This window comes from Dasypus novemcinctus, chromosome 1, assembly GCF_030445035.2.
Source record: "Dasypus novemcinctus isolate mDasNov1 chromosome 1, mDasNov1.1.hap2, whole genome shotgun sequence".
Lineage (NCBI taxonomy): Eukaryota > Metazoa > Chordata > Mammalia > Cingulata > Dasypodidae > Dasypus > Dasypus novemcinctus.
The window spans coordinates 4,357,978-4,372,942 of NC_080673.1; the positions used below are offsets into that span (position 1 = coordinate 4,357,978).

Genomic DNA, 14,965 nt, shown 5'->3' on the forward strand with positions numbered 1-14,965 from the left:
CAAAGCTCCCCTCCCCGTCACTGCCCACCAGGAACTCACCGCCCCGAGATGATCTTACCTCTGCTCGCCATTCTTCCCAAGTAACCGTTTCAGGAGGAACGAGCGACCCCGCCGGCGGCCGCTTTGTCCCCAGGCTGCCTAGCCCCCTCCCAATGCGGGCTCTGTGGGCAAAGCTCACCTGGTTCAGGAAGGGGCTCTCGTCCTCGGGGAGGCCCAGGGGCCAGGCAGGGCACCAAGAACAGGCCGTGGTCCTGCGCCTGCGTCCACGTCGGGGGTGCCACGCGGAGGGACGGCCGATGTAGGCTGGTCGGTCGCCTTGCTGAGCTCTTTGCCAGAGTCCCAGCATCCACCCCCCTTGCCTGGAGAGACCCCTCTCTCCCACCCTGCCCACTCCCACCCAGAGCTTCTATGTGGAGCTGAGGAACACAGGTGCCCACCTGCCCCTCCTCCCCAGCCCTGCCCGTGCCCCAGCAGACGCCTCTTTCTCTCACAGGCCCCCAACGGTTAGGAACCGGAGGTGCGGAACACCACACAAGATCCCCAAGAACTCCTTAAACAGGAAAGCAGCAAGAATATTTACACAACGACAGCTCTCACCCTAAATGGTTGCTCGCAAAGAAGTTCTGTTTCCCTGGCAAGGAAGATCATCTCTATTTCCAATTTGGCACTTAGGAACGTGCCTTCCCCAGAATGCTTTAGTATCAGTAGCTTATGAGTGGAAAGATCTGTTTCCAAGGGGGCATTTAAGTCAGGCAGTCGCAAGCAGCCTCAAGCCTTTGGTACGTTCAAAAGCAGGGGTGTGTGTGGGTGACCATTGGTCAAGCGATGGGCACAACAGTTTGTGGGACCCGTTATGTGTCATCAGGTTTTCCACTTATCCCACATCTCTGCAAATTCACCTGTATTAGTTTGCCAAAGAGGTGCTGCTGCAAAATACTAGAAATCTGTTGGCTTTTAGAAAGGGTATTTCTTTGGGGAAAATGTTTGCAGTTACAAGGCCCTAAAGAGTCCATTTGAAGGTTGCTTTCTCACCACAGTCAGTTGCCACATGTTGACGCAAGACGGCCACTGTGCCTGCGAGCGCTCAGCCTCCCCCGGGGCTTTCTCTTTCTCGGCACAGGCTGGCACAGGGCTGCTCTCTCAGGACTTCCTCTCTCTCCTGGCAGAGGGCTCATTTCTTCCTGGGCTTTTTATAGAAGTCTCGGCTCTCCTCCCAAGGTCAGCTGCAAGCTGTCAGGCAAATGGTGGACCTCTCCTGGGGCTTTAGTATTTGAGCCTTCTCCTTTCTGTCACATGGTCAGATCAAAATGACAAAGTTCTCTCCTCTGGGGAGACTTCTGGAGTGGGTGTCTATATGGGCCAGTCAAGGGGGTGGGGACTCAGCCTGAGGTCACCTTACTGACACAGTCCCATCAGCAGCCCCAAATTGATTTTATCAAGTAAACTTAACCAGAGGCTCCTCACTGAAGGTAATACAATCAAAAGGTGCCACACCCAGAAGAACAGATTAGTTTACAAACATAATCTTTATCTCTCTGGGATTCACAAAAACAATCTCAAACTGTCACAGCATCCTACTTTCTTTAAGAATTGCTCCACTCTACCAAACAGCCTGGAAACGATTTTTCAGAGTTTGTTGATACCTCAATTTTATTTTCAGAACTCAGGAAGATATGCCTGATTGGACTAAAGGTCAGCAGGTCAACATTAGCCAGTTGATTTTAGTCATGTAGACATAAATATCTAAGCTGCTGGTAAATACTGGAAATACAGTCAGTCCACATTTGTCAAAGACTCTGTTTGCAAATTTGCCTACTTACTAAAATTTATTTGTAACCTCAAAATCAACACCTGCAGAGCTTTCGTGGTCCTTTGCGGACAGGCACAGAGCAGTGAAACATTTGAGGAGCCCCACACACACGTTCCAAGCTGAGGCCAGGCAAGGCCATGCTCTACCTCCTGCTTTCAGCTCTGATACTGTCAACAGAGGTCTTTGCACAGTGTATTTAGTGCCATATCTTCACAGTTTCGTGATTTTTGTGGGTGATTTTGCTGTTTAAAATGGGTCCCGGGAAGTGGACTTGGCCCAGCGGTTAAGGCGTCCATCTACCACATGGGAGGTCCACGGTTCAAACCCCGGGCCTCCTTGACCCGTGTGGAGCTGGCCCATGCACAGTGCTGATGCACGCAAGGAGTGCCCTGCCACACAGGGGTGTCCCCCGCGTAGGGGAGCCCCACACGCAAGGAGTGCACCCCGTAAGGAGAGCCGCCCAGCACGAAAGAAAGTGCAGCCTGCCCAGGAATGGCGCCGCCCACACAGAGAGCTGACACAACAAGATGACGCAACAAAAAGAGACACAGATTCCCATGCCTCTGACAACAACAGAAGTGGACAAAGAAGAAGATGCAGCAAATAGACACAGAGAACAGACAGCTGGGGTGGAGGGGGTGGGAATGGAGAGAAAGAAAGAAATCTTAAAAATAAATAAAAAAATAAAATAAAATAAAATAGGTCCCAAGCATGTCCTGAATTCCTGTCGGGTGTTTTGAAGTGCAAGAAGGCCGGGAGGTGCCTCAGAGAAAAGACACACATTCGATAAGCTTCTTTCCGGCACGAGTTACAGGGTTCTAACTGTGATAGATAATGAATCAGCAATATATATTAAATAACACAGCTTTAAACAGAAACACACAGAATAAAAGCTTCTGTGTTGATTGGCTGATGAAAATGTTATGAACAGAGACTTGTGAGAGTGTTCATGATGAATTTATAAAATGTAACTAAAGCAAATATCAGGAACCGACTGTATGCGTACAGTTACAGCTTCACCATGAAGTTGGTACTGTAATTACCGACAAAAGATTACCTAGCACTGCTAAGACTCAAGTGTAGGTAGGACATGTTCTAGGTCAAGTTAATGAACCAACTCTCTTTCCTAGGTCTTGATGGTAGTTAACGTTCGGCAGACCAATTTCTCATTTGCCTTTTATCATGGCATTCTGGATGTAAAAACTTCTTGTAATTTTCTTATTCATTTTTAAGTAGATACAACAGAATCATTATAAAATATGTATAAAGTATAGAGGATAATGTTACAGTGGACAACTTACACCCACCAAATATTTAAGAAATAGGACATTGCCATAATCTGTGACGTCTTTTGTGTGTTCTGCCCTGTTCTGAATTTTGAGTCACCATTCCCACAAATCTCATGTTTCACCACGTACGCAATTTAGTTTAGTACTTCTCTTACTTTATCTAATAGGAAAAATCCTGCCTGTATTCTTCTGCAACTTGCTTTTTATTTTCTCTCTCAACCTAGATTCCTGAGATTCCTCCATGTGTTTTCTGTAGCTGTAATTGTTTGTCTTCATTGCTGAATAATTATTGCATTGTGGAAACACAGCATGATTCATTTATCTTCTCCACGGTGCTGGGCATTTGGGCTCTTCCCATTGACCTCTAAATGTCTGTAGAGAGTTTCTCACTGTATTCCAGAGAGTTGATTTGTTAGCTCATAGGGTGTGCAGGTTTTCTTCAGCCTTCGTGGATAAAGCCACCTTGTTTTCTGAGACTTATAAAAGTTTCTCGTTTTTATGTTGTCAAATCTATCAGGGTTTTTTGGTTTGTTTTTTTCTCTCCTATACTTATAAAGTTCCTCCCTCCCCCATTCAACTAACTATTCATCTCTATTTAAGAAAGAGACTGCAATACTGGTCTTTCTTGCTTTTCTTTGCAGCTGTATAACAAACTGAGAACGGTGGAACACATGACTGTCTACGAGAAAGAAGACATTCCAAGCAGGTTCTATTACAAGAAAGGGAAATTTGTCTCTCCTTTGACCTTAGTGGCCGATGAAGGGTGGTTCATTACTGAGGTAATTATTAAAAACATGACAATTGCTTCATTATGCAAGTTCTATCAAACAGTCCAAAGACAAATAATGACTCAGATCTGTACTTCGTTTTCACTGTCGTGTCATTCATTGCATTACTTGCTGGTTTAGAGACTCGGAAGTCTTGACCAGGTGACTTCACAAACTGCAGGCGGATCCAGAGCCACAGCTTAGACTCCCCGGCTCCAGACTCGCCTTGTTTTAACAAACAGCCTTAACTCAATTACCCAGGCGTACAATGTAACCTGTTCGGTGTAAAGCGGAACAATTACTGTGAATGAAAGAAATTGCTTTAGGGCAGCCAAAAGCAAAGAGAGGCCAGGCTTTGCTTTCACCTTTAAGATAAATACGTAGCAAAGAAAACTCCATAGATCCAGTTCCCCAGTTTGCCAACTTGATTTTACAGAGGAGATTATCTTGCATTTTCGGTCCAAACCCTAATTGCCTCGTGTGGGAATGCCTTCAGCCGCTTCCTCCTTGTCTGCCTGAACTCTACGCTCATCAGGCCTTCATGTCAGTTCATGATCTGGGGCCAGGGTGGCACGGCCCAGCCCTGCAGGGGAATCTGCAGTGGCATGTCCTGTTTAGAATCAAATCCTGAAGAGGGCATGGGCGATGTTCGAGACACGAGTTTGAAGGTGGGTTGGAAATTGATGGGCCCACAGGGTGAACGAGAGCGGCAGGTGGTGGGAAAGGAGAGTGTTGGTTGTGGTCGGCCGTGTAGAGGTCTAAGACCCATATTTATTCAGCCAGAGGGAGGACAAGGGAAGGTGAGCAGGAGCACATTTAGGTACGGGTAGAAGTCGAGGCACCTGCTCCCGGCGATGTGAAGTTCAGTCATTCGGGATGACTGAGTTGCTGCTGAGTACTCCAAGACAAAGAGAAGCACCCGGTCACAGAGGACCTGGCAACAAAGCAAGTGGGTTAGAAATGTCAGCGGCTCTTCCACACCAGAGGCCAACCGTGGCCTTTCTGGTCATCAGGATGTGGCTGTCCATACCACCGTGCTTTACAAGGCCCCAGAGCTCTGTCCTCTAAGAACCAAAATGTCTCTCCACTTTATCACGCTGTTGGATGTTCACCTGGATGGCATTTTCACTCGGAGTGCTTTTCTCAGGGCCTTGTGTAAATACGGCCCTGTCAGTATTGCCCATAGTCAGTATTGGTCATTAAGTTACTTTACTCCAAAAAGTCAACCTCTGTCGCACCCACAGGTTTTATTTTTGAGTATTTTCACTTTATAAAATTCTAGTGGAATTGCTTTGAATTTTAACATGCCATAGACTATGAGGGTCGATCCCCAGGTAGCTTTCACTCACTTCTTAGTGTAATTGTGCGAACCTGTCACTCACTTTCCCATATTCCACTGCGATCAGCTGCTCTTGAGAGGCTGGCCCATGGTAGGGAGAAGAGTGTAAGGATGCAGAGAGGACTGGGGGCATTGGGTGGGTGACGGGCTTAGGTAGGGGAGTGAAAAGCCAGAGGTTCCCATGAAGGCACCGGGCAGCTCCTGAGGTGCCAGCTCAGGTCCAGTGGGAGAGGCCTGGGCCCTCCCCGGAGTGGGACAGGCACTGCTGGAGCTGCTCGAGCGGCACGTGCTGTCTAAAACGTTTCCGTCCTTAGACCTGGTATCTTGGCAGCCCGCATCCGGTGAGAAGGGGCAAGTCATCTTATGGGTGACTCAAAGCAGGAATGGGGGCCCCAGAGGTATCAGTTCAGATACTCTTGGTTATACATAATAGATGACTTGAGTAAATGTAGCTTATATATTATTTGGCATAACCAGAAGCCTTGAGGTAGGCAGTTCCAGGTTTGGGTTAATCCAGCAATTCCATGATACCCAGGCCCTGAGTCAGCTCTTCTGCAATTCTTTTGGCTTCCCCCTCAAGGTCACAAGATGGCTGCTGCAGCTCCAAGCATCACATCCCCTCAGGACATCCAAAAGCTGGAAAGAGGGGTGGGCTCCTCATTGTATGGTTCTTACTTTTATCAAGGAGGAAAGCATATTCCAGAACCAGGTTTTCTGGGCTACTGAAGATTATAGATAGGGGGTGGAGGGGGAGTTTGTCTCTTAAGAAAAGAGCCCGTAATTATGAACACAAAGCTCAGTACAGGGACTAGGGAGAGGCCTCCACCAGCGAGAGGCCCCGATGCTCACGCTTTCTAAACCATAGTATAAATCCACTTCTGCCCAGAACCCGTGGCAAACTTCCCCTCCTGTCTCAGCATCAACTTACCATGTAGACTAGACAACCCTTGGTGCTGAGCTACAGGCTGTGCTGAACCCGCAGACCGGGGGGGCCACAGTCGCAGACAAAACGACACCTAGGATGGAGACTCAGCGGACTGTGCTCCTAAAGCTTAGAGACTCTGGAAAGGATGGGAGAGAAGAGCAAGGACAGGCTACGCCACCCGCACTACTCCAGCCGCGGCGGCCTGCTCGGAGAGCCCAGCGGCAAGCCTGGGTGCCTCCACTTGCCTGGAGCTGCGCTCAGCCGCCCTGCAGCGCCGGCCGAGGGCAGTGTCCTTGGAGGCACAGGCCAGACGTGGCTGGACATTACACTCTGCTGCAGTCTACTGTATTACACATCATATCACAGTACTTTTGTGTATGTTGCACAAACACACATATATATACACACACATTCGAGTAAATCAGACTAAGAATCAAGCAGCAAGGATTACCCAACATTTCATTGTATGGCTTAAGAAGAGGGTAGAAGCCACATGCAAAAAATTAAAAGGAAAATGCCTAACTATTGACGATTTCTTTTAACTATCTCAAAAAGGAGATTTGAGGTCATTTCAAAGATACATGAAGGAGAAAGTTAAAGAAAGAAAGAAATCTGAAGGAGGATAAATAGGATGGGAAAAAATAAGATTCTTTCTGAAAGATTAATATTAACCCACTAAGTATAGAGACTATCAGTGGCATTTCAAACACCTTTAATTAGTAATAATGGATACCATAAAGAAGAATCTTTTTTTTATCATGCTTGGATCACAAAAAACTTTAGAATGAACTACTCCCCTCTACTGCTCCAAAAAAGTTTCAATGCCCTGCACCTAAAGTTATTTTACATTTTTCAGGTGACAGATATATCAAGAACATTTTATTTTTAAAATTTTGGTCAACAACAATTATAAGAGCTATCTTTTTGTTACTATCTCTAATTCTACTGGAGCTTCTGCATTGTGTTTATCGTCAGTTCTGAAAATACAAGACCACAGCATAATACAATGTATCCTGGGTTTCCTAATAGTCAACCCAAAGAGGAAAGCACAATCAATTAAATTAAATATAACTTATGGAGTCTATAACAAAAGAGCACAGATGTTTCTCCAAAAACTCATAGTTGTCCCTGAGTCTTCAGAGAAATTTGGATATCTCTTAATCATTCCTTTTTGCTCCTTAGTTTCCTAAACTGAATAACCTTAATCATTTTAGACTTGGCCCAGAATTTATGGATTTTTATTTTTAAGACATCCTACGTAAAAACTACACTTTTCTGATTTTACTTTAACAATGTGGTCTTATTTATTTACCTTCTTAATAATCCTAAAAGCAAATACCCGTCCTTTTCTTATTGGCTTTGACTTTTTTTCTTTTACATATTTCTATGTTTTACTATACTTTCTCTACAGAGAATTGAAAACCCCATGCTATATCCTTACTCCTGCTCTGTGCCAGGGCTATGCATTTCACATTCCTACTTGCAAAACTTCTCCCCAAATGGTAAAGGAATGGTGTGTCTTGCTTCATAACCTACACACACACCAGGACGCCACACACGGGATCATTTTCTTGTGCTGAATTGTGCTTCATGTCTGCAGCATAGCCAAGTTCTCAGCCCAGAAAGTAGTCTCTTCGGGTTTGAGTTTAGCTGGCAGAGGAGTCTGTTTTCTGGCTTAGACATGATTAGGAAAACAGCTGAGTCAAGACAAGTTGATGCTGGTTGGTGGCCAGTAACGCAGATTCCCACTCCCCCCGCTTCCTCCCTACAGCCGTCATCCCGTACGCGCGCAAGATTTGGCTTCCTCAGTAAAATCACCCTTGCCATATAAACACCAACTTTCTGCCAATTTAAGTTTTGCAGATTCTCAGGCAGCCGCTCTAACAGAAACAGGGAAACTGATTCAAGTTGTCACCTGGAACTGCAGTTATCCAGTGTGACTGCTGACGCTGCCACGTAAGGGCGAGCTCCTCTCCCAGGGGCTCCCGGTTTGCTTCTGCTCCTGCACCTTTTAATACGCTGGTTGGGTGTCCAACCAGTCAGCGCTCTCTGTTCTTGCTTCCTTAAAGGGCAGGCATCTAAGGGGTGGGCTTTCCCGCAGTACACAGGGCAGGCGTGCGTTGCACCTTTTATACCAGCCCCGCTCCCGCGTTCAAGGGAGGGGAACAGGGTTTCCTAACTGACGTCCCTGCCTCCTCTCCTGCTCTAGGGCTTTGCCGCTATCTTCTGGAAAATCTTCCCACTGTTCCTCACCGCCTGGGGGTCATTCAAGCCCTGCACTGTGTTTTGCTTTGTAACCTACACAAAAGTAAAGCCGCTCCTTTCTTCCAGCCTGTGCTGTTTTCCTGCAGCAACTCAGGTTCACTCACCCCCCACTGACAAAAAGTTCTCCGCCAACCACACACCCCTCCCTGGCCCGGGGGTGCTGCAAAATGGATGTGGGCAGTTGCACTGTCCGCACATCTCGGGCAGCGGAAGGACGCTCAGGGAGCAGTTCCATTCATCCCTCAAGTTCAACATATATCTGCTAAGTGCTCAGGACGCGTAATTTACCCTGCAAAGGTCTCGTTCCATAGAGGGGAGGAGCCAACCATGCCATGCCATACAAATCAGTAAACATGCAATTTCAGATTGTGTTAAGTGCTATGAAGAAGAAGAGTGCTATGAAAGAAAAAACCTGGGAGGGTAGGGAACCCAATTTAGACTGGGGGAGTCGACAGGAAAGTCACTCTGAGAAAACACACTCGAGGTGAAAACCGCTGAAGAATGGGCGGTCAGCAATCAGGAGGAGGGGGTGCTCTCCAGGCCAGGGGAGCGGGGTGCTGGGAGAACCTGAGGCAGAAATGAGCTTCGAGAATGAGAGAAACCAGAGTGGACCCAGTGGCCAAGGGTGGCGAGTGTGGGAGAGGAGAAGTGGCATAAGGAGGCTAGCCCATCAGCAGGGGCACGGCCAGGCCAGGCCACTGGAGAGACGTGGCGTTTTATCTTAAGTGCAATGGGAAACCCTTTCCACAAAAATTCTTATATTTCTCATGTTGACCTACAAATGATAGAGATTATCAATGGCATCTTGACAGCTTCTTTTTTTTTAAGTGTGGAGGCGGGGACTTGAACCCTAGACCTCACATGTGGGAAGCCAGTGCTCAACCACAGAGCCACATCTACAGCCCTGAGCTGGCTTCTTTGTTTGCTGTTGTTGTTTTTGTTTTTAGAAGGCACTGGGAACTGAACCTAGGGCCTCCCAGAGGACTGAACGGCGTGAGCCACATCTGCTCCCCTCACTTACCTTTAGCTAGTAATACTGGGTACAGTAAAAATAATCTTCATTTATCATGCCTGGATCATTAAAAATTAGAGAATAAATCCTCCACTCCCCCAAGAAAATTTTTGCGTGACATGCATATCAAGCTATTTGATGTTTTGCTGATACTAGAGATTTAAAAAAAAATATTTTTAAAACCTGTGCCAACAACCACAATAGCTACCTCAAACTAAGCATCTCCTGGTGACCAGCTTTAATTCTCTCAGTGACTTTGCATTGTGGATATTATCTTGACTTCACTGATGAATTAACTGAGGCTCAGAGCTTTAAATGTCTTAAAAGTTGGCTAGGAGTAGCAAAGCCAGGACTTGAATCCGGCTGTGACCATGAGGTACGCACCTGTCCACGTCTCCCAAGGTCCCCCAGATGCCCACGGCTTCCACCCAAGTGCTCGTTGTTCTCATTTCGTAGCTCAGAGTCAGGGACTCACCCTTCTGATTCCCGCGGGGTCTAGAGACACGCCCAGCTCCCTCGCGCGAGCAGAAGCGGCAGGTCTAGCATTCTGATTTATGTTTTTCCCGCGGGTGTCAGCTCTGCGAAAGCCTCCACAGCGGCTCAGCTGTCCATTCTTCTCCTTTTCTCTCCCTCACCCCCAGGCGTGTCCTTCCCTGTTACCGCTGTGAGGGGCACATACCTGAGCCAACATTTTCTTGTTTCTGAAAATAATCCAGACTTAAGTGTTAGACGTAAGTGCTCGGTGGGTGAGCAATTTCCTTAGCAGAATCCACCGCCTGCCCCTGGCTGTGCTCAGGGCTTCCCTTAGCTCCAGTCAGCCCAATACATCGTCATCAGTGGAGCCTGAATGTGCTTTCTTTCTAAATTTCTGCTTCTCCCACAAAGCCCACCTCATTTGCCATCCCTTCCTTGAAACAGCCAACAACGTCCTAAATCCCTCCTCCTTGGAGCGCAAGGCCGGGAACCTTTCCCTGGAGCTCTGGCCTCTGCTCTCCTCAGCACTCTAATGGAAGTTCCTTGAGGGGAGGCCTTTGGCATCTCGATTTTCATTTTCCTCTACGAACATAGTCCACGATGAAGGTGCCTACCTGCCTTTGCATGGAATTGATAAGTATTGAGACAGTCGAATCCTGGTTACTTATCGACAGGCTTGTAAATCAGTGACCGACTCAGCAGGGAGGAAAGCTACGCCCGGCCTTTCGCTCTGAGAGGGATCTGGCCGGGGAAGTATTGAAACCACGGGCAGTTCTCAGCTTCACTGAATTAAGAGCTGCCCTCAAGGGCGGGACAGACCAGTCCCCTCTCAGCTTCCAAGGACCACAGCCCATGGTGTGTCCTGCACAGCGCGCAACCCCCCGCCCCGGCACAGGCGCACAGAGCGGGGTGCGGCGCTCCCCCTTGACCCTCTGAACTCTTCTAATCTGAGAGAGACGGAGCCACACTCGGGCCCAAGCTTCCAAGGGAGGCCAGTGCTTTTCCCTGGAGGAAAGATTTATTTTGAAAACTGGCGAAGGATATGAAATGCCAGGCTCAATTCTAAGGCCTGTGGTTGAATGGCAGTTAGGCCTGGGTCCAAAATATTTGGGGAAATCAAGACGATCTGGAAAGCACGGCTTCTGCACTTCAGTGGCAGCCGGGGTGGTACAGCACAGGCCCAAGTAATGCAGCTTCAGGAAGGCAGACGTCAAGTGTGGGAGGCGGTCTGCTCTCTGGTGGTGATTAGGGTCCTCTGGGTACGCCTCCGCGAGCACACACGTTCCCTCTTCACCCTTGGCACGCTGAAAAGAAGAGAAACCCCATCCCCACACCCCGGCCCCCCAACAGTTGGCTCTGGCCCCCCGCTTTAGCCACGCGGGGGGTTCGGCCTTCTCTTGATCCCTGCTGATTTTGCTCTCTGGCATTTTCCATTTCGAGGTTTAAGCTGTGCGTGGTCAGACCAGAGGCCAGAGGCCTGAGCAACTGAATTCCCCTTTAGCAACTAAATTCCCTGCCTTCGAAGACAGGGCGCGGAGAACGGTTGGTTTTCCTGTTAGCGGTGTGTGGCAAACATACCTCGAAGGTTCATAACCGTCATTCGCAAGCGTCTCTATGGAATCACGCTAACGGGATGCCTCTCTGGAGGGCAATTTAAGATAGCTGTGCCACAAAATTTGAGAAACTGTGGTTTGTAATAGAAACCATAGCTCAACCCGAACCGTCACAGCCAAACCTCAAGAGCCGGCCGAGCCAGCTCCACTTCTCCAGGGGGTTTACCTGAAGCCGCCGCCCCTGGCTGGGACGTTACTGTGTGCCTTGTTCAGCCTGGGACGATTTCAGAAGTTTATCCTGTTTTCTGGGAGGCAGAAGCTCCCTACAGTCAGGTCTGAGGAGAATAAAATAGATTTAATTTTTATTAGGCCCCTAAGACACCTTGGGTAGGTGTCCACATTTCATTCAACGGTGTGCCCCATGGTTCTAGAGATCTGCTGAGATGCCTCAGCAAGGACGGAAGTGGGGCAACACGGGGCCCTGACCCACTGCCCCTGAAAAGTGGCACTCTCAGGGGTTAACGGGAGGATCAACATGCTTAAGTACCCCAGACCCCCGGCGCTGGCCCCCGAGGCCCGGGCACGCCGCCGGGCACCGCTGGACCTGCCCCTGCAGGGCGCCCTGGGCGGTGATCCCCGCAGGTGCCTCGGAGGCCGCACAGCCCCCCACATCCTCCGGGAGCGGGGCCCTGTGGGCTGCACTCGGGGACGCACCAAGAGCAGAGGACACGGCCTCGGGCCTCGGGGTGCTAATCCAGGGCAAGCCAAAAAATATGCTCAGGAAAAGACGAGTGGGAATTCAAAGCAGCGCGCGGCCCGCAGAGGGAAGGGCGTGCCAGGGCTTTCCCGCGGGACGCTGCTCGGGTCCCCGGCGGAGATGATGACAAGGAGGGCCCCCGCCTCTCACTGACCCCCCAAGCCGAGTGTGCGAGCGCGGGCAGAGGGTCGGGCGTCCCGCAGCCGGGCTCAGGAGCCCGCAGCCCCGGTCGCCAGGGCTCGGGCCCGCCCCGCAGCAGGAGCGCAGGTGGAAGAAGGTGGCGCAGGGCGCAGGGCAGGGCGCAGGGGCCCGAGTCCCTCCGGGCGGGCAGGGCCCACGGAGCACGGCTTTCCAGCTCCTCCGGTCCCCCGGGAGTCCCAGGCCCAGAGCAGGAGCCCGAGGCCCCACGTGGCCCCGCAGCGGCCTGCTCTCCTACCTCCTCACAGTCCTTTTCCCTGTGGCTTAGCAACCATCTGCTCATCTGCACTGAGGGAAAATCAAAAGTAATGGGCGAGAACTCTGCGTGCTAATGCGGTCCAAAAATGCAACAGTAAAACACAAGGAAATGCCCCCAGAGTTAGACAAACCACGAACCTACCCGTGAGCAAACGTAAAAAATAACCAGGACAAGCTGTTCAGGCCGCTTCCTCCTCCTTCTCGTCCTTCCATCCCTTCCCCCAGCCTCAGCCTCCTTCCTAAGGCACCCTCACAATTCCCACCACATTCCTTACACCTCTCTACTCAGCCCCAGAAAGGAAACCCCAAGTGCCAGTTCAGAGAGATGGGTGAGGCGAGGGTCCAGAAAACCACATAACTTAGGGTTCATTGTACCCGCTTCTCCTTTTATTATTATTTATATATATATATTTATATATTATATATCTATTTTTTTATTTTTTGTGGGTATTTTTTGTCTTGTTTTTCTTTACAGTATGTATAGAGACATACTTTTAAAAATTTATCTCTCTCCACCCCCTCGTTGTTTGCACTTGCTGTGTCAGTTCCTTTTTTTTGTTTCTTTAGGACACACTGCAAGTGGACCCCAGGACCTCTGATGTGGGAGGGAGGAGCCTAATTGCTTGAGTTCCTGCATTCCCTGCATTGTTGTGTCTCTCATTATGCTTTTCCTCACATGTCTCTTGTTACATCATCTTGTTGCATCAGCTCGCCGTGCCTGCCCGTTGCACCAGCTCGCTGTCTTCTTTAGGATGCACTGGGACCTCTGCTCCCTACTTTGTTGGGTCTCTTATTAGGTTCTTCTTCTTGTGTCTCTTGTTGCATCAGCTTGCTGTATGTGCCCGTCTGCCAGTTCACCGTCTTCTTTAGGAGACCCTGGGAACTGAACCAGGGACCTCCCGCGTAGTAGGCAGGAGCCCAACCTCTTAAGTCACACTAAGGATGACTGAGACAAAGTCTTAGCTTAGAAACTCCAATTCTTATCTCATAAATATTCCCCTGGCTTCCCAAGTTAAAGCAAGCTTATGATAGACACTATTCTGCTAAGGCAGTGGAGCAGCATTTCCTTTAACGCAAGCAAGAAAGTTAAAGAACCCAAGTCGAGAAACAAATGAATTAGAACCATTTCTCTGATGCTTTCCAGTGCTGAGCTCCTCCGGTTCCTTCTCTAAGTTCTCCTGGAAATGGTTAGCTACAGTTTGGTGGCTCCTCAAGGAGCGTCCTGGCATTGCCACCCACCACTGGATGGGGTGGGGCGGTCCTGGAAGGCCCCTGGGAGCAGATGGCCGCCCTGTTTGACGGGCTACCCCTGATCGCCCCCTGGGAAGGGCGCTGAGAGCAGAGCAGTTGCGTGCTCCTCCGGGCGCCTCCGCCATCTCCCTCCCGTGGCTGCTTTCCACGCATCCTCCTCTGCCCGCCCGGCTGAAAAAGGCCTCCTTAGCGTTCCGCCTTCCCCACAGCCGAGGCCCAAGGGCCGGTGCAGGGGCTCACCCGCCCCCTCCAGCGCCCCCCCGCCCGGCGCCCCTGAGTGTCCGCCCACGGCCTGGGTGCACCGGCTGCTCCCCTGCCCCCGGGACCAGGCCTCCCGGTGCCGGCCCACCTCGCTGCCGCGCAGGGCACCCCCGAGGGCTCGGCAGTCTCCGAGGCCTCAGCGCCCCTCCCTGCCTCGCTCCCTGCCGCGGGCCCTGCTTCTGGGTGAAGGCACCCTCCTCCCCCGCGGCCCCAGGAGCCTTCAGCGCACCTGGCGCGGTCAGGTGGCTTTGGCCTCAACTGCTGCCTTCTCTCAGTGCCGGCAGGGACGCCCCCTCCCCTCCTGGAACGCTCTCGCCCATGACACCCTTTCCCTGGCTGCTTTCCTCGCCTCCTTCCCTGACCTGCCAGGGAGCGGCGCCCTCCAGCCCTTCCCCACCCCAAGGGAGCGGCCCTGATGGGCTGGAGTTCTTAGTGATGGAAACACACGGGTCCACCCCCAGTACCTACACACACCCCATCTCCCCTAACCCTTCCTTCTCACCCTTGGCCAAGCCTGGAGGGCCGGGCGCACCCCGGGGCCACCAGGGGCATCGTGTGGCAGTGCGCGGCCCGGCTGGGCAGGGATGGAGACAGGATGGCAGCCAGCAGCGGGGACTGCCAGGCTGGGGGTCCCTGCTGGGGGCTGAGTGGTCCTGACACACCTCTCCGCAGGAGCACAGCCTCCTGTGCGTGCGCTTGAGAAGATGGCTCGGCCTGCAGGCCACAGAGGCTGGAGGGCTCCGGAGGGGGCGGGGGAAACCATCGAGACACCCTTCTGAGATTCGGCCTGCAGGACCCGACGTAGT

At 50.7% G+C, this 14,965-nt stretch overlaps 1 protein-coding gene and 1 long non-coding RNA gene across 2 annotated transcripts in view; one reads left to right on the forward strand and one right to left on the reverse strand.

The window, feature by feature from the left end:
- Positions 1-14,965, forward strand: part of ENPP6 (ectonucleotide pyrophosphatase/phosphodiesterase 6) — a 127,088-nt gene that overhangs the window by 99,805 nt on the left and 12,318 nt on the right. Inside the window, exon 6 of the mRNA XM_004481745.3 lies at positions 3,741-3,878. Coding sequence (XP_004481802.2) covers positions 3,741-3,878 — 138 coding nt within the window. The remainder of the gene's footprint in view (positions 1-3,740; positions 3,879-14,965) is intronic.
- Positions 1-14,965, reverse strand: part of LOC131279666 (uncharacterized) — a 51,375-nt gene that overhangs the window by 11,658 nt on the left and 24,752 nt on the right. The window lies entirely within an intron of this gene.